Raw genomic sequence first — 19,170 nt, forward strand, 5'->3', positions numbered from 1 at the left:
AGGCTGAAAAAGGAGGAAACTACTATGAACAGTTGTAGTTTTTAATTAAAACATGTGTGACTTCACCAAAAAAAATAACTTGATGTGCAGAAATTGCCAATTTACAAAATGTTGTTAGAATAATGCTAAATGGACCTTTTGACCCAGATTTTTAAAAATATATATATGAGAAATTGTTTGAACATTCCAGATACAAGACAAGTCTTTGTAAATTGCTCTATTTTCCCCAAACCCCGTGATTGTACAAAGATGAAAACTGAAGAGATGTGCTTGAACTCTTACAAGGCATGGTTAAATTGAATTAATTGGGTTAAACTCTCAACAATACAATTTTGTGTCTGAGTGAAAAAACTTTGTCAATCTAATATGTTTAAGGACATCTAAAGAATATGCTTACATCTATAATGACAATTTTCTTACAAAGCTTACAAACATTTAAGCAACATCAGGGTTACCCAGTTATAAGCTCAAAATTGTGATTGATTTTATGACTACCCCCATCAGCAGCTTTTTGCACTCTTAATTCACATTTAACAGTGTGTAACATAATAACCGACATAAATGCTACTTGAAATTTCACAGTTGATTTACATAACATTGCCTCCTTCCATGCCATAGTTACTGGAACCCCTTTTTGCATCTCCTGGAATCTCTTCCTTCTTAGGATCTGGCAGGTAATTGTTGACACCAGTACAGAATGTTTTGTGGAAGCCTTGACGCCAGTTCTTTGGCCAATCCTTAATCATCCAGATGAGAATTGGCAGAGTAGAGACAAGCACAATCATCACAAGAACAAACACTGCCCAGTCAGGGTATTTTTCCCTTACTGTCCATTTGTCTGACCCAGCACCACTATAGGGGTCCTAAATGTAAGGAATACAACAGTCAGGCTATTCCTCTTTTTTATACGAAATATGCAAGGAAATCTGAATGCCAGTCTCTGCCTGATGGCATCACATTATACCAATGCCTAACCTCTTAGTAACTGTGTCCCCTTGGTAGCCTATGGCTCAACATTTCAAGTAGGAGTCAAGGTTGAATGACTGATACTATCACAATGCCTTAATTTCAGGTAAATGAGGGCTGCTCACTGTGCACAAATTTGTTTAAATCTTGCATCATGATTAAGAAAAACAAAAAACAGTATAGTTTCTAGCCAGCTACCATACCTGTGTACATCCAACAAATTTGGAGTATGTTGGAGCACTTTGGCTTTGTTGGGCAATTAGGGCAATAAGAACTACAAACAAAGCCAGTGGGGAGATGTATTTCCAGCAGATCATCCAGCCAATCCATGGTCGCTTACCAGTCATGAATTCAATGTCATCTGCAAACCTATTTGCATGCATACAAAAATTAAAATGCTATGCCTATGTGTATTTGTAAGATAACACTTTGATTATTCATGCAGGTCATGATTGATTTTGGAGGATATATCTACCTTTTTCTTTTGTGACAAATGTTTGTCTTAGGAATATCAACTTGATCATAATAACAACGGTCTCATTAGTCAGCAGTATTTGCGCTGGTTGTGGTTAGATATACCCTCTTAGCTCACTGGTGTTCTTTATGTAGTATTAATTCAGTGGGCTACTTTATCATTAAAAAATGCCAGTGGAAGTTGTGCCATACCTGTCATTACCATAAACCCATGCCACTCCAATGCACTGGAACAAAGCAATCACAAGTAATGGGATGGTGACAGAGTAATCATCAAACATTTGGAAAATGTAGAAACCAGGTCCAGAAACCATGCACAAACCAAACAGGAATAAAATCACTGCAACTAGAAGTGTAAGAAGTTCCTTCCTCATGTTGGGGAAAATCTTCAGCTCCATGATAGGACCAATGGCTGCTTCCAGGGTGCCAAACTCACTGTCGATACCAAGAAGAATCAGCATGAAGAAGAACAGGATGGCCCAGAGTGGTGAAACATCCATCAAAAGAATGGCATCAGAAAAGGTCATGAAGGCAAGACCTGGACCAGACCCAACCTGTTTGTTAAAAGAAATACAGTCACACCAATCAAACCTCAATTGAGACTTCCATGATCATGGCTTGGTCATTTATAGATAATCTGTGGTATCAACCATTTTTTAAAGAGACTGAATTTTGTCCAGAGAACTTTTACACAACAAGATAGCTTAAACTGAATATCCAACCAGAATTATCCCAACAGTAGTAATTGAGGAAAATCTTGTGGAGTCTTTTCTTAGAGACATAACATTTTAATTCTGGAATATTTGCAGTCCTGGTAGCTGAACACATGGTAACTTAGTCACAAATGTGATCATTGTAATAAAGAAAATACAGTTTATAAACAAAGGAATCATGCCTTTTTTTAAAACTGTTACTATTTTATAGCTGTCAGTGTTATCTACAATAATATCCTACCTCAGTAGCTGGGATGCCTGTGACATGTTCCCTATATCCCAAAATAGAGAACACTACAATTCCAGCAAACACTGATGTGCCACAGTTGATGAATACCACTGTGTAGGCATCACGCATCACTTGGTTGTGAAGAGGCATATAACTGGAAAATGCTATAAGTGCACCAAATCCTAAGCTGAGGGTGAAGAACATCTGGGTGGCAGCATCTTTCCAAATATTGGCATTATTCAACAAACTCCACTGTAACATAATGAAAACAGAACATTAGGCTTACAGTTTAAGGGACCTCAGCTATTAGCAAGTCTACTCACATCTGGGTTGAAAAATGCCTTGACACCATTTCCTGCTCCCTCCAATGTAACACCTCGGAAGAACAAAATGATGAGAATGACGTAGGGGAATGTTGCAGTGAAATACACAACCTAGAAGGAAAAGTAGAGAACATAACTGATCAGTTATCAGTTATCAGTTATAGAAGATTCAGATACTCATTCATGAAACTCCATAACTAGCTCAATTGTTTTTTCGCATCACTACCAGTGGTGGATCTAGTGGAGGGGCCCCCCTTATTTTGAGTAAAAAAAAAAAAAGAGTCACAGAAAGAAGAAAAGCCAGCAGGGCAAGCAAGATTGGGCTGAACCAACTGGTGTTAACTGGTTCCTTAATCTGAGGCTGGTACACTGACCATTGAGAAGTCTCATAAAGTCTTGTCTCAAATCAAACGAGAATTGCTACAGCAGAAAATTGCAGATCTATTGCCCTAAATGCAAATATTTTAAATTAGCCAAGAAAGAATACCTTTCCACTTGATTTAATTCCTTTGACCACACAGAGATATGTAATAACCCATGCAAACACTAGACATCCAGCAAGTTTCCCATTCATACCAACTCCAGCATCTTCAATGTTTTTTGAAATTTGCATTGCGTGGTGGTAGAAGTAATATTGTGGTGGGTCTCGCACACAACAATCTGGGAAATTATGATAACTTGCATTCACTGCTTGGTACTGTGGGGTGGCTTTGCAAGTTTTGTTGGAGGCACTGCACAGGCTATCAAGAGTCTTTTTGATTTTTGCAAATTCATTATAGTTGGTGCAAAGCTTGTCATGTTCCCAAGGTAGGGTACTGGTGAATGAAATGAAGAAGTAATAACAGCACCAAGCGATGACAACCACATAATAGAGGCACAACATCAGTGAGACCATGAGACATGACACACCAATACCAAAAAGGGCAGGGTGTACATCCTGCCAGCATCGTATGGCACTTTTTCTCATTCTCTGACCAATACTTAACTCCAGGAAGAACAGTGGTAATCCCTCAATCAACATGAAGATAACGTAAGGGATAAGAAAAGCACCTGTTGAATGGTAGAGATATTATAAGTGATGAAAATTACCTGTTCTCATAGATCAACAAACCCAGTTGGAATTTTCTCTGACCCTCTGATTTACTTTTTTGTCTGAAGTTTGTTAAAACTAAATGATGGGTAGGGAAATTTCTCCCCTTCCAATTACATGTAATGGGAGACAGATCAAATTACAGTTTGATGAAAAATTGATTATAGGAGAACCCTACCAACTCAAACTCAAACAAGATTAGATTTACCTTGACACTATTTTTTCAGTCATTTACTATCAGCTAACTTGAAACCTTGCTAACCCAAACCAATTTTTGTCTACATTGGGAGTTTGACTTAGCGGGTTTCTACTTTATTACATAATGGTAAAAACATGCAACCAGTGATAAAAATTTGACTTTTATAAAATAATGAAAAGGAGTCCATAGCAATAAATGAAAAGATCATAAGAGTGTTCACATTTCAGTGAGGTACATGCAGATAAAATCTTGTTTTACTCCTGGAAACTTAAGTGGTGTGCAAAGTTTCCATATGAAAAAACATAGACATGCTATGCATGCAAGAGTTATTTTTTGGGGGGTGGGTGGATTACTTGAAACATTGTAGGTGATGTCTACATTCTTACAATAGGAAAGAAGAGTATTAATGCAGAAAGAGCAAAAATGTAGAATTAACTCACACACAGGTATTTTGTGGTAGATTGTGTATATTGTGCGAATAACTGTAACCAAAATTAAACTGTATTGGTGCCACAGATACCTGTAAGTACAACATGCAGACTGCAGACTGCAGACTGCAGACCAGATACAAAATGTAGACTGCAGATTGCAGAGTGGGTACAAATGCAGACTGAGAATCTGAAGAGTTTTTTTTGTCTGGTATGTGATAACATGTCATCTTACCACTTACCAAGTGTCACGCAATCACTTTTCCACGATCAGCTTTCAAGATTATTTGCACTAGTGTGGAATATTCCTGACCCATTTCTTGATGAAAATTGATTGTAATATAATTTTAAGCCTTCATATAGTCTTCTCACTTTGCACGCGAGTTGGTTAGTGTGATGGCTGTACAGGTTTTACCAATGTAATAAAAATAGATGTAGATGTAAATGAGAAGTCACTATTGAATATTTAACATGCACAACATTCGAGAAACAATTGACAGCTTTGCACATTGTCCGTTTTATCATCTTTTTAAGCAGTTTGTGTTTATTTTGTTGACAAAAATGCGCACCGAGACCAAAACTGTTCCTTCGACTTAATATATATTTTCGATGTTAGTAGATCACATCATATTAACTTACCTCCATAAAACATTTATTCCAGGTAACAAAATCAAATAAACATGCTAACAATGGTATCTGAATTCATCCTTGGCCAAACACAAACGACTCCACAAGATCAATTCCCCCAGGCATTGAAAACATACACAAAATTGTCCATAGACAATTTTAATCAGACATTCATATAGAGATAGCACTGAGCAAACCAATCCAGAAGAACATAATTGGCACACTCAACAAATCATGAATCTTGTAACACAGATTGCTGTTAAAGAACTGCTCAAATCAAAATGTGCACAGAACTCCATTTTTCTCTTGAACAACTATCTAGGTATCTGATATCTTTTATCTGTCCAGTAGTATTGTATTTCTCTTAAAGCGTAGTAAAATATATTAAAAATAAAGAAAAGCCAACATTTCTTCTCAAAGATAATTCTATTTTACGAATCGCTCTCTCCGAATCCCCCATTACTTCATTGAAATTTGAACATCTCTCAAACCAAAGATCAAAAACGACACTGATTGGTGCGAGATACATACCCAAATACTTTGGAGACATTACTACAGTCGCATGTTGTGCCGAAGTGAAGACATTGTACCGTTAGAAACGGTTAACGCATCGAGCTAGTGGCTAAAATCTTCGAAAATTAATTACGTTCTTTCGGCAACGTTTTACTATACGTCGCCGTGGTGACATCTGAAACTCCTTAATAGCAAGTGCGATAACAACCTCGAGAAACTTTACCCCGGCATCTCGGGGCTGTAAGATTCTATGTAAACGCGGGCTATTTTCTGACCACGGCCAGATTCACCTTTCCATGTAAACCGGCCCTGAATTGAAGATTTTGACCAGTACCTTTTTACGTCTTAAAGAAGCTGATTTGTCAGTGATTGCACTTCTGAAATCTGATTTATCGTTTTGTTTCAGTGTACCGTGTCAAGGCGTTTCAGATCTACTCATGAATAAATCACTCAGTTGAGGGTCGATCAGATTGCAAGAAATGCCAGTTATTCTAAAATGTATGTGAATGTCGAATTAATAAATAAACATAGAACTCGTCATGAGGACACGGACGTTAGCAACCTTCGCGCCCATTAGTTTTGTTGAGGGTAAATTCTCAGGGTATATTCTTAAGCGAAATTATGCAAGACGAAAGCTTGTCGCCCAGATGACATAATTTATTCGGTGTTATTGACATGTGACGGACAGTAGCGTGTTGCATTTGAAGTTTTGGTTGAACGGTGGTTTGTCGTCGCAGTGGGACAGAACCGCTGTTGGGTTGCGTAATCTAATCTATATTAATTGCTTGACTATTGACTTTTCCTCGGTTAATAAGTAATCGAAATTGTACCGAATTCTTGGGGAACACATATCACGTGCGTAGAATGTCACGTCACTGTAACTACAACACGCGAATTCCATTGATCCTATTCCGACCGAAATCGATAATGTGACAAAGCTTGAGAGTATTAAAAGGCTGCGAAACTTCTAAGAGTCTCGACGTTTACAACGGCTGTGGTCTATTTAGTCGAGTCTGAGAGGCGCCTCATTAGAGAGCCTCCAGGTGGGACCGATCAGGGCGTAAATCAGAGTTGATCGACTGTTAGTTGTTATAATCGCCACCCTAATAGTATTGTAAGCATGATACCACGTGAAATTGTAACTGGAAGAAAAGTGATCTCACCTCCTCCGTTTTTCTGACAAAGGTACGGGAACCTCCAAACATTTCCCAAACCGACAGCTAAACCAACAGTGGCGAGAATGAATTCAGCCTTGTGGCCCCAAGTCTCACGTTGCTCTTTGCCTCCTTCGCCGCTCTCGGCTGTCCCGATGTCGGTGGAAGACTTTCCATTAGGTTCATGAGAAAGGTCTTCTTTAGATTTATGAGTCAGAAAGTCGGTTGATTTATCATCTCGCACTGAAGGATCCATCCCTGTTGTAATAAAAGAACAGCAAACGCAATATAAACAAACTCGAGAGAACAAATGCGAGAACCACAACATGGTTTCGACAACGTACATTACGTACACCATTGAGGCAGTACTTAGTTTTAAAGTATCAGAGTAGGCATCACGTTTACCTACCGATCTGTCGGTAGTTGCACGTGTTAATCCGCGGCCGGTTCGCACGGATTTAACATTCACCGTAGATCGTAGTATTCAATGAGCTTCAGCCCTAAGGTTTACTTTCTAGCGATCGCGTATGTTTCAAGCTTAGGCTGCGACTAATCACAACTTGTCCGTCCTCTTTGACGAAAATGAGTTACTTCTTTGAGGAAAGCCTCGATACACTGATACAAAGCACGAAAGAAGTTATGCTTCAAGAAACAATTTCTTTTTTAGATCCCGTGATCCCGTCCACGAGAGAAATGTTACAAAAGCAAATTACTTACATAGACACGCTAACGAAGCATGCTAAACGACCTTTGATCGAACTTAGGCGGTGTCACGCCTTCACAACGAGTAAATCAAACGAAACAACTGATCAGATATAAGTTTGAATCTGAATTTTTTGAATTTTTCTGAACTCTTGAAACTATAGGACCTTAAACTTACTGACCATTACAAAGAAAGGATGTTTGTCTTCCCATGGCACATATATATTTGTTACCATTGGCGAGTTTGGAGTCCCATAGTTGCATGAGTTTGCAAAGGGTTATTGTGAAACTTATATGTATTTTCTGATCTCTTGATCCTTGAAGATGCTTTTACGTGTCTATGTAGAATGACAGAGAAAATATTAAAAAATTGCGTGACATCGTGAGTGGTCCGCTTCGTTGAACGTTGTTATTGAAAGGATTATATTCACGACAAAAGGTGACTTTCTCGTATGAAATGACCATATACGTGTTCGTTTTTGATACGGCTAAATGATAGTTATTTTGCGACCAAAAACCATTTCAATTAAATGAATTTTGAAAAAGTGAATAGGTTAAGTATACGGCTATAATCAATAACGATGAATGGTGATAATACGCCAGCGTACCTTGCAAAAACAATCCAACGGACGTACGCACTAAAAAGTTCTCTCCTCTAAATTCCCTGTCCTCAGTAACTTTAAGTTTCCGACAAGCCCCTCCCCTGATAATTTAAAGGGCACCCCTCCCACCCCTCCCAAAAAAAGCGTTTACCTTGTAAGGAAGCGTTTAAGTAGATTTTCAATATGCCTGAAAACTGTCTATACTTGTGTTTGATTGAATTCATACTATGTGCATGTCTGTGATTCACTTTTTTTTTGTTTTAATCCATAGAAATGTATTTTACATATAGAAGATTTTGCCAACCATTCAAATGAAAAACATAACTTGCATTTTGTCTTAAAGCAGGTTTCAGTTAAGCCCTTCTCCCCTGGCCTGGCTCAAAGGATTAGTATTACACATCCAGAGGGACCCCATGCGGAAGTTGATTAAATCTTGAGCTTCTTAATAAGGCGAATACAGTGTTTGTTTGGTGAAATCATTGATACCTTTCTTATCGTACCACGGAGGATACTACAGGGGGTAATGTTTAGATTTTTCTTATGGCCAGAAATTCTCTTTCGATGATATCATTCTTAGAATGCCTTTCTCATATTGAAAATCAGTGCAACTGAAGTTAGTTCATATTTCTAATGCTAACGTGCGTGACTCGTCTCCGAACCATATCGTGATATTTTGTATGAGGCTCTCCAACAGGAAATGGACTTCCTTTCGAATGTATGTGTGTATATTCGATGCCGGCGGCGGTATTAGATGATAATAAAACGAGAATGGGTCATTGAAAACGGAAAAAAAAGAAAAACTGACAGTCGTAAACAAGATTCACGCTTCGAAAAGTCCTCGAAGTTTTTTTCTGCGAACAGCCGAGAGCGAACGATATAATGAAGCTCAGTCCGCGGGTTGAATATGCCAACTTTAAGCCTAGAGAATGTCTCTTTCATCGGCACCCTTAAGAAAGGAAACTACCCCTTCACAACCTAAAATAGAAAGGCATCAAAATAGCTATAGAACAGATTATAATTCGACGCAAAGACTAAAATCCTTTTTTTTTAAGCTGATCGAGTCAAACTAGACGTGATCGATCGGTGAAGTTGGTAAGAAATTGAATTTTCGTCGCCTTTATTAACTAAAAAAAAGAAAATTTGAAGTCCATCTTGTCTCGATATCGAAAATATGTCTAATACATTTAAGAAATGCGAATGTATTTTCATTTTCCATCACCACCATTCCTTTTCATTTGTCGTGGCCACATTTCCCTTTCCCTTCGTTCCTGTTCCTGATTCCTGCTCTTAATGACACCAGTCTGTGCAATTGAATTTATGGTTGTTGGTTTATGTACAATCTCATATGCCTAAGCGTTTAGTCGACTTGCTGTGGACTACAAAGTCTTGGATTCCTAGTTAATTTTGAATTAATACGTTTCTTTCCGCATTCCTCCTTGTTCTAATCTTAAATCATAGCTTCGGTATTCAAATATTAGTCAACCAAATCACTGCGTGGGATTTGATTTATGCATTCATCTACGATACGGTTCAGAAGTTTGCTGGTCGGTGCATCGCGAGTTAGGCCACCGAACTTACTTTATGTCGAGGATAGAATACTGTTATGTTGTAACTTCCTTGTCAATTAATAGTCTACGGCTAAACAGAGACTACAGATTGGATAATTCCCTCCCTATCGTTAGATCACTGTAGTTTTCATATGTATGAATCTTAAATAGTCAGCAGTAAGAATGGGCTGAATAAATTAGAATGCCTTTGAATGGAAAACACGAAAGGAAAAAAAAGGTAAATTCTGCAGGGTCCAGTTTCGTGATAAATCAGCCCAACTCTTGATATAGATCGTTTCCGCCCTGGGAAACATAGGAATGAATGTCTTCATCGGATTACTACTGAGCGTCGTCATTGCGAAAACACTCCAGCTAATAAAGTGGTACGAGTAACAAAGCTGAAATCAGGACAGCGGACAGTTAAATACCTTACGGGTCTGCGTAGTCAATACTTACCAGTCTCGTTGTAAAGTTGATCTGTTTCTGGATGGATTTTATATGCAGCTAACTGCAAGCGAACGATAACCCAGTCGGAATACAATGAGTTCACCAACCGTGATGGGCCGCCAAGGTCGCAAAGTTCCGGTGCGTTTTACCAAGGAATGATAGGAATGGCACACTTGATCGCTAACAATATTATGCAACCGTTTTTTTTTTGTTCTCAGTTTTGTTCCTAAGTCTGATTTAATTCCTCTCATAAACCTAGATAACCGAAGCCCAACCCCAGAGTGGAGGGTGAATTACTTATATAACTTGTTTTCTTGCGGAAAGTAAACCGATTGTCGATGTAGCCGTTAAGGTTTAAATCCGTTTGGTCATGATCACCAAAGATATAAAAACTGGGTAGAATTTTTTCGCAGGAGATTGTGGCTACGAATTGATGAGATAAATGTGCTTGCTCAAAATGGTCAAAAACCGGAAAAGAAGGTTTAAGGTGAATAATTATGCGGTCAGTTCTCACTGTTGTGTATGTTCAGATATTGCTGGGGTGCGATCAGTAGGGATTTAAAATAGCATACGTAGACGACCAGCACATTGTGATCAGTTGACCTAACCTTTTCGTAAATACTACACATGAGACCACTGTTTTTCTCTGCAATGCACTCACCGTCTGTCACACAAATAACCTTTACTTGGCCTTTGTCAGTGTACACCAGCTCCCAGCTTCTATAAAATAGCCTGACGCTTGAAGCCGGTTCTTGGTAGTGCAACTTGTATTGCGCAACAAATACCGTTATTCACTTTTGTTTATGTATGCGGTTTGTTGGGAATATTTCGGTTGCTCAACATATTTGAATAACAAAGCCGCTGTTAAAATGAGTTTTTGTTATGTTTCAATAAGCTTGGGAAAGCTGCACGTGATGTTCGCCATTCGATCACGTATACTCAAAACGAGTGTGAAATGGTACAGTCAAACCACGAGTATTCTAATAAAACTCGCGCACTAAACATGGCCAACCTTTACGAAGCCAGTGTCATAGTAGTTCAGTTTTGGCAGTGTAGTTTTGGTTAAACATTGTACTGGTGTCGTAGAGGTCATGAGTTCAACTCTCGAACAGGCCTGTTTTTTTTTTCCTTTTTTCACTACCACCTAAGTAGTTTTAATTTCTGCGAAGATCAATTTCATCTTCATCAATTGATCGGCAATTCAAATATGTGATTTTCATCTATTCTCATTAGTTTAGAGATCGTTCGCAACACTTGACTGATCGCCTGGTAAATGACAGGGTAGCTGGTTACTGAAGTCGATCATTCAATCATCAACTCCTTTCTTATTGTTCTATCAAGTAAATTTTTTTCAAAGCACAGTTCATGTCAACTCTTTGTTAGTCCTCAGGGTTTAGTTTAGTGACAATGAAAACTAGTTTCCGAATTGGTATACAGGAAAGGTCGTCCGAGAACACGTCCAACGAACTGCTATTACAGCATCTTCCTGTGGAAGGACTGTTTGAAAGTAAAAATCTCATGCGCAGTCTAGTGTGTCCTATGAAGTCAAGAAACGGCGGAGCGTTTAGAGACGTTGTCGAAAGTAGGCTTGGGGGGCTTATCGTTCTCTAATCTTAGCGCATACTCAAACTCAACGTACATCGGCACCGGCGGGCAAAACTCTGTGGAACTTAAAAAGTATCTTCTGTGTTCGTAATCGACCGGTGACAACGCATAATTGAAGTAGATAGTTATTCTAAAAATTCTACTGCATAACATTTTGTCAAGCGCGATCTCTATGAAATTACTTGTTAGGATCATGAGAGGGAGTGTTTTGCCTTGGTGATAGAGTTCAGTCTCATCCACAATTACTTCGTTTAATAAACGACTTGTTCGTAAATGACTAGTTTTACACAATTCAAATACCCTTTCACAAACTTTCTGAGGCGACCAATGCTCAAATTTGCCGTCTGCGGCTACGACCACTTGCGAACAATTAGGAAAATCTTATGTTTCTTTAGTAGTCAACCACCAACACGATTCCAAGAACTACAGTCGCGTAAATTATGAATGGTCTCCACGACTGTATAATTTATAAAACAACGAACTAAGTAATCGAGAAACCAGAATCTGGATTTCATAGAAAAAGATTATTTGGTTGGAAAAATTGTCTTTGGTGCATGTTTTTAGAATGAAAATGAACACTGAAACGTTTAGCAACTTTGTAAAGGGGCTTTGCACATTCCCTTTCTTTAAACTGATACTCCATGTGGAGGAAGTAAGTCGATACATGCGATTTTGATTTATGGTTACAATTTTCCTCTTGAGCGACCGCCTCCCTCAAGCAACCACTTTTTTTGTATCCAGTAGAGTCGCTTTGAGAGTTGACTGCATTTTCCGCACTCCTGACAGGAGGTGGGGTGGGAAGGTTTGTCCCCCCTTACCCAAAATTTTCATGTGTAGAAGGGTTCAGATCCACCTGTTCTCTGCTCCCACAAAACTCATCTCTCAGTGATTGGTAGATGAGCGATTTATAGTATATCCATTTGTGGCTCTTCGTGCATAAGTTAAGTTTGCAGACTGATAAAGCGCCAAAAAATCAAAAAAGCCCTATTATGTGAGGCTACTTACCCAGATGTTGAAATGTTGGCTCATGTAGGTTCTTCGATATAAATACGTGCTCCATACCACTCAAGTCTGTACTTCTAGGACTGGGGGGAACAGCAGTTCCTGACAAAGTAGGAAATAAATTAAAACAAAAAGGGAACACAGTTCAACAGAGTTGAGTGAGCAGGAAAAGGCAAACATCCCAATATTTTTCAATAAAAGTGGGAGTAGATCACAGAGTCTCGGGCATGATTTCTAATCTTTGGTAGAGAAGTTGGACAAGCCTCGTCTTTATTAACGGATAAATTTGGAAACATAGCTTTGTACCTATGGTGAGGGTTCCCAATGGAGTTCTTCAATCACGCGATCCCGACTACAATTTTCTCTTAATCCCGTAATCCTGACGGTTTATACCGGCTAACGCCGATCCCAATCATACAATTTTGTCTTAGTCCATTTCCTAAACTTAGAAGGGCCTTTCCAGTGGGTGATGATTTTCTTAACCAGCATCGATCCGTTGAAGTCTATTGTCACCGTCAGGCGTGAGTTTAGCTCTTTTCACCAAAATGATGATATCGTTCATTTTAAAAGTTTTCAAAGTTTTTCACGAATAAAGTACGCTAGTTACGGTAACGACTTCCTTTCATTAAATTTCGATCACGGACAAACGTATGGGTACAAGCAGGTCAGTATCAAAGAAACGAATAACAATTTCAACAAGTGCATAAAACACAAAAGGTCACGGCAATCCCATGGTTTTATAACAACGGAGATTAAGAAAAATTAACTGAACACAATTCTTCTGTTGAAGCGAACACTTCTTCCGAGGCGGGAATCTCTTCCGAGGTAAAAATCAGCCTCTCGTTCCAAAGATGGAATGTCATCATCACTCGGGGAATCGTACTCCAATATTCCATCTTCCTCTTCGTCTTGTTTCCCGCTGTTTTCTTGCTACTCCTCCTCGAAGTCAGAGCGTTCGAGGCTGACCGGTTCGACCGGCTGAATTTTTCTCTGATAAAGGTACGACGGGAAGTTCCAGCTCTTGCCATCGTTGTTTCCTGTTTGAAAGAGAGCTGACGCACTGCTGCAACAAATGTTTCCGCCAAGTCCCTCATCTTCTGTATGCTCTGTGGTGCCTTCGGCACAGGTGGTAACGGTTGGATTGCTGGTATGGCCGACAGGATCCTGGCATGTTCGGGTACAGGATACCAAGGATTTGGATTTGTTAAATAGTACGCCGCCCAATGGATTGTCCTCATTAGGCCTTGGGTTACATTTCCAAAGTTCCTTGGGTAGTCTAACACCGTGAAAAGTTTATCTTTGTGATGCACAATCGAGTGAATATTCTTCACATGTAGTATCATGTAACTCAACAGGTTAAGAGCATCATATCGGTATAATTCTGAGACTTGCAGGAGGTTTTTCAACGCCGTTAAGCATTCCAATTAACGCAGCAGTCTTAGACTACGTTTTCCTGTGGGCCATTGAGGATTTTTGATAAATTGGCAACTTCACTTCTGATATAATTTTCGTTCCCGCGCAATAACTTAGAGTGTCGCTGAGCAGCCCGGCCGCCTCTTGAATGCTAGAGAGCCTGTGTGCTTGGTGCTTTTCATGAGTGAGAAGATAAATTTCTTAAATCCTCGTCAACGGACATCCCAGTTCTAGGTTCGTTTAAGTGATTATTTCCCGAATCCCGCTCCTCAAAATTGCCGATTCCCGTGTCCCGTTCATAAGAGCAATCCCGCATCTTGCTCTCTTCTTACTTTAAATTCCCGAATCCGGACTTTAAATGAGCCTAATTTTGCCCTCGATAACTCGAAGTCAATTTTAACTTTTGCGGACTAATGAGCCATAACATTTTGCACCAAAAGATTACATTTAGTGACATTTACATATTGAGACACCTTTGTCAAGATCACACGTTTGTATGTCCGTGAACAAACAGTTTTTACAGTTCTTCCCGGCGAAGAGAAATAATGGCGCGTAGATTGGAATCGATCGAGTGTTTCTGGTCTTTCTGTTCAAACCCCTCCGACTCGAAACCCCGATAACTCGAAGTAATTTCAATTGCCCTTGGTAATTCGAGTTACCGGGGTTCAACTATAATCTGAGTAGATTGTCCAGCGAATAGACAAACCTATTCAAAAACGCTCTTAAAGCGGATTTAACTGAAAACACCGACTGTGGAGATTTACAACTTTCAATCTTCCATTGTTTGCGATCTCGTATCCCATTCACACGGCCATGTCGGGTAGATTTAATCCAGTCACTCCCATGATCTGAATATCAATTCTCCACATTGGCCGTGTACATTTCTTTAACTCTACCCATGGGAATTTGGGGCGAGTGTTAAATCAAACAGTGTCCCCTGGTTGATATTTTTCTCACTTATTACTAACTTTCGGCATTAAACTGTCTTGATCTCGAGAGGAGAAATTTCTCTCTGGGGCGTGAAAGGAAAATTTCTGCCACCAATTTTATCCGTTGTAGTATGGAAATGGTTAGTAGTGACCATACTGTACCGCAAGTGTTAAGTACTTGTTGTGGTAACAACCACTGTTTACCTGCAATGCGTCTCGTCACTGCTTTTATTACTTTTGCTTTAGTGTTCAAAGTTTCCTTGTTATGCGCAAAGAGGGTAGTTACAGTTACGCAGTCATTTTAGATTACTATGAATCAGACCACGGAGTTATCATTTCCGTAACCTTAAAAAATATTTATTCGAGATGGTCTTTGTTCAAGACGTTTTTGTTGTCCCCTTGTCTTACGCCTTGGGTTGTCTTTCTTTTTCCTCCTGAGAAGTTGTGGAGACCGAGCTGGTTATCATTAAATCTTAACTATGTTTTAATTTTGACGGTTGCGTCAGTTGAAGGTTAAGTCAAATCCGATGATTCAAAACCTAACTTCCTACACAGCTCTAATAACTTTACAGTCAAACACTAGTCCCTTAAAACAAGTCCTTAACTACAAACCTGAGAAGGCCTCTGAGTTGAAAGAGGACATGATCCAGCTCGATGTAGTGTTATAATTTGTGGCTGCGCTTGTTTCCTTCCGAAAACTAGTTCATTACCAATGCAATTAATAATGCAGACAGTTTGAAAGTAATTGATGTGGATTGTTAATTGTTATTTATTGTGAAAGATTACAATTGGTTGTTCGACTCATAACAAAGACGGCGTCTTTCTCTTGTGCATCAAATCAACTCAATTTGCGTATTCTATAACTCATCGCCGTTTTGGTTTGCTAAAGAGAATGTGGCTGTAATTGAGTCAAAAACGAAAAACGTTCACAAACTTTGAATTAATGATTAGTCGTGTCGGCACTCGACTGCTGCACTTAAACTGAAATACAAAGAACTCGTTAATTTGTCAATTGACCTCAGTGCATATTAAGTATAGGTACGAGTAAAAGTTACTTAAATCAGTTTCCTTTTCATGTTTTTCTAGAATGATTTATTCATAATGTGCCATATCCTCCGCTTACTTTCGCAAATTTAGAGAGCGCAAGACTATAGAAATTGTGCTCTTTTCAGGGCAAAACAAAAACTAGAAATAAATCTCTTTTTCATCTTAGAAAAAGGCCATGGAGTACTGAGGGCATAGAGTTCTCTGGATGACCAATGATCAAAGCAAAAGACTTTTGTAAACTTTGCCCTGTTTACTAGGGATAGAACTCTGACGAACGAGACTCAATTAAACTGTTTTATTTCGCTCTCGTATTCGCTTATTTACATCAGGTGTGTAAAAAGCTACTCTGCAAAATTTGTAAGAAATCACTCTCTTATACGATATTTTCTGCATTTTGATTGGTTGTTGCCGAGTACTGATTTAAAAGGGTCATTCAAGGTTGCGTTGATTATGTAAACCATTCAATGTCAATAGTGTTCGCACTCATCATCTGACATGTGTCACGTACGAATCAAAGTCTCCGACAAGACTTACTCTTGGGATCAATGCAAAACAGTTTAATTCTGTTGTTAGTTATTTTCCTGGCGTCCATACAGACTTGGAGGCATTTGCGTCACCTGCAAATTATTATTACGTCCACAAAATTACACAAAATACCTTTTGTAGCTATAAAGAGTAACTTGACATATGTTTGCAGTTTTGTCTTCACCTCAGTGTCCTCTATGGCATTGACACTATTGGCTCTCAGAATTATAAGAGAGTAACAATGAATCACAATATTTTTTTTCATCGAACTGAAGTGACAAACATCACCGGTATGAAAACTAAAAAAGTAAAGAAAACTGATCGATATACGGAGTGAATACGGAAAACGAAAAACAGCAAGTCGTTGACCTTGGTCATATCCAGCACCAATCGCACCGTAATTTTGCATAACCTTCTTTTGGTAGAGACGTCAGGGCGTTTTTATTACAACTTCTTTGTATACTACATGTAATATTTTAAGCTCGAGGAGAGGATTCGCTTATGCATTTTTGCCACAGATTGGAACCAGACATGACCTAAAAAAATTAATGACGTTAAAATGGTATTCACTCCCGGTTTAGATCGGATCCCTTTGCCTTACTTCCTTACGGGCGCACCCGCTTGTTTGCCCTGACCGAAAGCCTCACACTGTCTAGGAATTGCTGGTTGGAATTTTCAGAATTAATAGCTGAACTTTTTGTAATTTTGGTATTTCTTGGGAAGTGAAACACAAAATGAGTGTTGTCGTATACATGTTAATTTTTATTTTCCGAAGAGGCTCCCAGCGGCTTATGGGCCAACAACCCTCATCCCATAATAGTAACTATAAATCCACGCGGTGCACCACGGATCGTTCTTTTCGTTGGTATTTGGTGGAAGACCATGGGTAAGTATACACGTGTTTTTCTAAATTACTGTCTTTTTTTATCGATTAAAACACCACAAATACTGAGATAAACTTCAAAGCACCTCCATTTACTCCTTTAAAACTATTTTTGTTTTCTTAAGGTAAGCCAAGAGGTTTAAGGACCGCTCGTAAACTCCGAAACCACCGCCGAGACCAAAGATGGCATGACAAGGGATACAAGAAAGCGCATTTAGGAACAGCACTGAAGGCTAACCCTTTTGGTGGTGCCTCCCATGCCAAGGGAATTGTTCTCGAGAAAGTGTATGTATTTAATGATCTTCATTCTTGATTAAGAGTCTTTGTCTGAAGTATTTTAACAATCGCTGAACAATTTGGCTATCATCATGGACTTGTACACTTCTTTAGATTAGAAGAATGTAATTTTCCATCCCGTATCCTTGTCTGTGACACTGTTTAAGGTATTATTCCGCCGTTTGTTTGATGTGAGATCGTCGTTATATTTTTCAACGAGTAATATATGAAACTCTGCGGTTGTTTGAGTTAGTTGTCTTAAATTTATGAACGAGGTTAGAGTCACTGGATCGAGGGAAACCATGAATTTTCAGTGCTAAAATCCTCGAAAAGAAAATGTGATCTTATTCACTGGGCGGCCTGCCTTATTCCTGCCTAGAACAGCGGATTAACTCAGTCACCAGTTCACATACATACTCAAGGAATTCCCCACTACAGCTTAATGGTAGAATCACTGGATAATATGCCGTTCTCAGCCCGAGCTATGCTGCCATTTAAGTATACTCAGAATTATTGATACTTTCACTCGAAATATTCAAATTCCACCATAGGACTTCAATAAATAGAAACTTACTTTTGCTGAAAGGTAAGTTTTCTTGGCGGGGTTAGGCAAAGTGATACTGAAATCTGGAAGGTACATTTCCAGCATGAGGGCTGATCTCTGGATGCATTGTTAGTGTGGAGGAAGGGTGTTTATGAATTTTGGTTTTTTCGCTTACATACTGGGTTTCCAGCAAGGGTTGCATAATTTAGGGCCCTGAATGAAGAAAATACATTAACCTCATTCAAAGCACTGAAACTGAATTATTCTTGATAAACACATACTGGAATCTGTTTGAAGTGATCATTGCCTTGCTCAAACCTCCAGTGTTTTTGTTTTGGCGGTCATTGTTGGGTCACTTTCCAAAACAACTTTTTGTATTAATGAATAAGTGTAGGTATGCGTTGAGCATTTGGCATATTGAATTGATGACAACAGTTGACATCTAAATGTTTGTTTTGTAGGGGAGTGGAAGCTAAGCAGCCAAACTCTGCTATTCGAAAGTGTGTTAGAGTACAGCTCATTAAAAATGGAAAGAAGATCACTGCCTTTGTGCCAAATGATGGCTGCCTTAATTTCATTGAAGAAAACGATGAAGTTTTAATCTCTGGTTTTGGCAGAAGAGGTCATGCTGTGGGTGATATTCCTGGTGTGAGGTTCAAGGTTGTAAAGGTTGCTAATGTTTCACTTCTTGCTCTTTTTAAAGAGAAGAAGGAACGACCTCGATCCTAAATGGTGCCATAATGATAATAAAAAAGTGAATTGCTCCACTGCTGTCTAACTTGTTTTTTATATAGCAGTTAGCTTCCCTTCCATTACCTTTGTTTGTAACAAAAAGTGAACGAATGAAAGGAGATTGAAAGAAAAAGTGACTTAAAATGTAGGAAACTACCCTATTCTTATTTGATAAAATGAAAGGGAACATAAGAGACAAA

The 19,170-nt window shown here is 38.9% G+C and overlaps 2 protein-coding genes and 1 non-coding gene across 7 annotated transcripts; 2 read left to right on the plus strand and 1 right to left on the minus strand.

The window, feature by feature from the left end:
* Window positions 1–27: 27 nt before the first annotated feature.
* LOC113680364 (sodium- and chloride-dependent GABA transporter 2) lies at window positions 28–15,696 on the minus strand. 5 transcript variants are annotated; one of them, XM_027197387.2, is made up of 9 exons: window positions 15,576–15,696; window positions 12,625–12,723; window positions 6,726–6,974; window positions 3,193–3,755; window positions 2,706–2,816; window positions 2,395–2,634; window positions 1,633–1,994; window positions 1,170–1,335; window positions 28–863 (listed from the first exon to the last, which is right to left on the minus strand). In XM_027197387.2, the coding sequence occupies exons 1-9, from the start codon at window positions 15,604–15,606 to the stop codon at window positions 588–590; spliced, it is 2,097 nt and encodes a 698-aa protein (XP_027053188.2). In that variant the 5' UTR covers window positions 15,607–15,696; the 3' UTR covers window positions 28–587. The 5 variants fall into 5 exon arrangements, with proteins under 5 accessions (XP_027053188.2, XP_089048176.1, XP_027053190.2 ...); XM_089192050.1 differs by lacking the exons at window positions 12,625–12,723; window positions 15,576–15,696 and adding an exon at window positions 10,676–10,855; XM_027197389.2 differs by lacking the exons at window positions 12,625–12,723; window positions 15,576–15,696 and adding an exon at window positions 10,024–10,194.
* A 1,694-nt stretch (window positions 15,697–17,390) lies between these two features.
* Window positions 17,391–19,005, plus strand: LOC113680361 (small ribosomal subunit protein uS12). Its single transcript, XM_027197384.2, has 3 exons — window positions 17,391–17,421; window positions 17,544–17,703; window positions 18,700–19,005. The coding sequence occupies exons 1-3, from the start codon at window positions 17,418–17,420 to the stop codon at window positions 18,965–18,967; spliced, it is 432 nt and encodes a 143-aa protein (XP_027053185.1). The 5' UTR covers window positions 17,391–17,417; the 3' UTR covers window positions 18,968–19,005.
* On the plus strand, window positions 17,964–18,111 carry LOC113680404 (small nucleolar RNA SNORA3/SNORA45 family). The gene has a single exon (XR_003447072.1). It is a non-coding gene; the product is annotated as a small nucleolar RNA SNORA3/SNORA45 family (small nucleolar RNA).
* Window positions 19,006–19,170: the final 165 nt, after the last annotated feature.

This window comes from Pocillopora damicornis, chromosome 13 (assembly GCF_964200805.1).
Source record: "Pocillopora damicornis chromosome 13, jaPocDami1.2, whole genome shotgun sequence".
In the NCBI taxonomy this organism is placed as follows: Eukaryota; Metazoa; Cnidaria; class Anthozoa; order Scleractinia; family Pocilloporidae; genus Pocillopora; species Pocillopora damicornis.

Excerpts from the sequence above, each read along its gene's own strand:
- LOC113680361 (XM_027197384.2), top strand. Across the intron at positions 17,704-18,699 it reads GGAATTGTTCTCGAGAAAGT|GGGAGTGGAAGCTAAGCAGC; the intron begins GTATGTATTTAA and ends TTTGTTTTGTAG.
- LOC113680364 (XM_027197387.2), bottom strand. The coding sequence starts at position 15,606 with ATGTCCTCTTTCAACTCAGAGGCCTTCTCAG. Across the intron at positions 12,724-15,575 it reads CAACTCAGAGGCCTTCTCAG|GAACTGCTGTTCCCCCCAGT; the intron begins GTTTGTAGTTAA and ends CTACTTTGTCAG. Across the intron at positions 2,817-3,192 it reads GAATTAAATCAAGTGGAAAG|GTTGTGTATTTCACTGCAAC; the intron begins GTATTCTTTCTT and ends TTTTCCTTCTAG.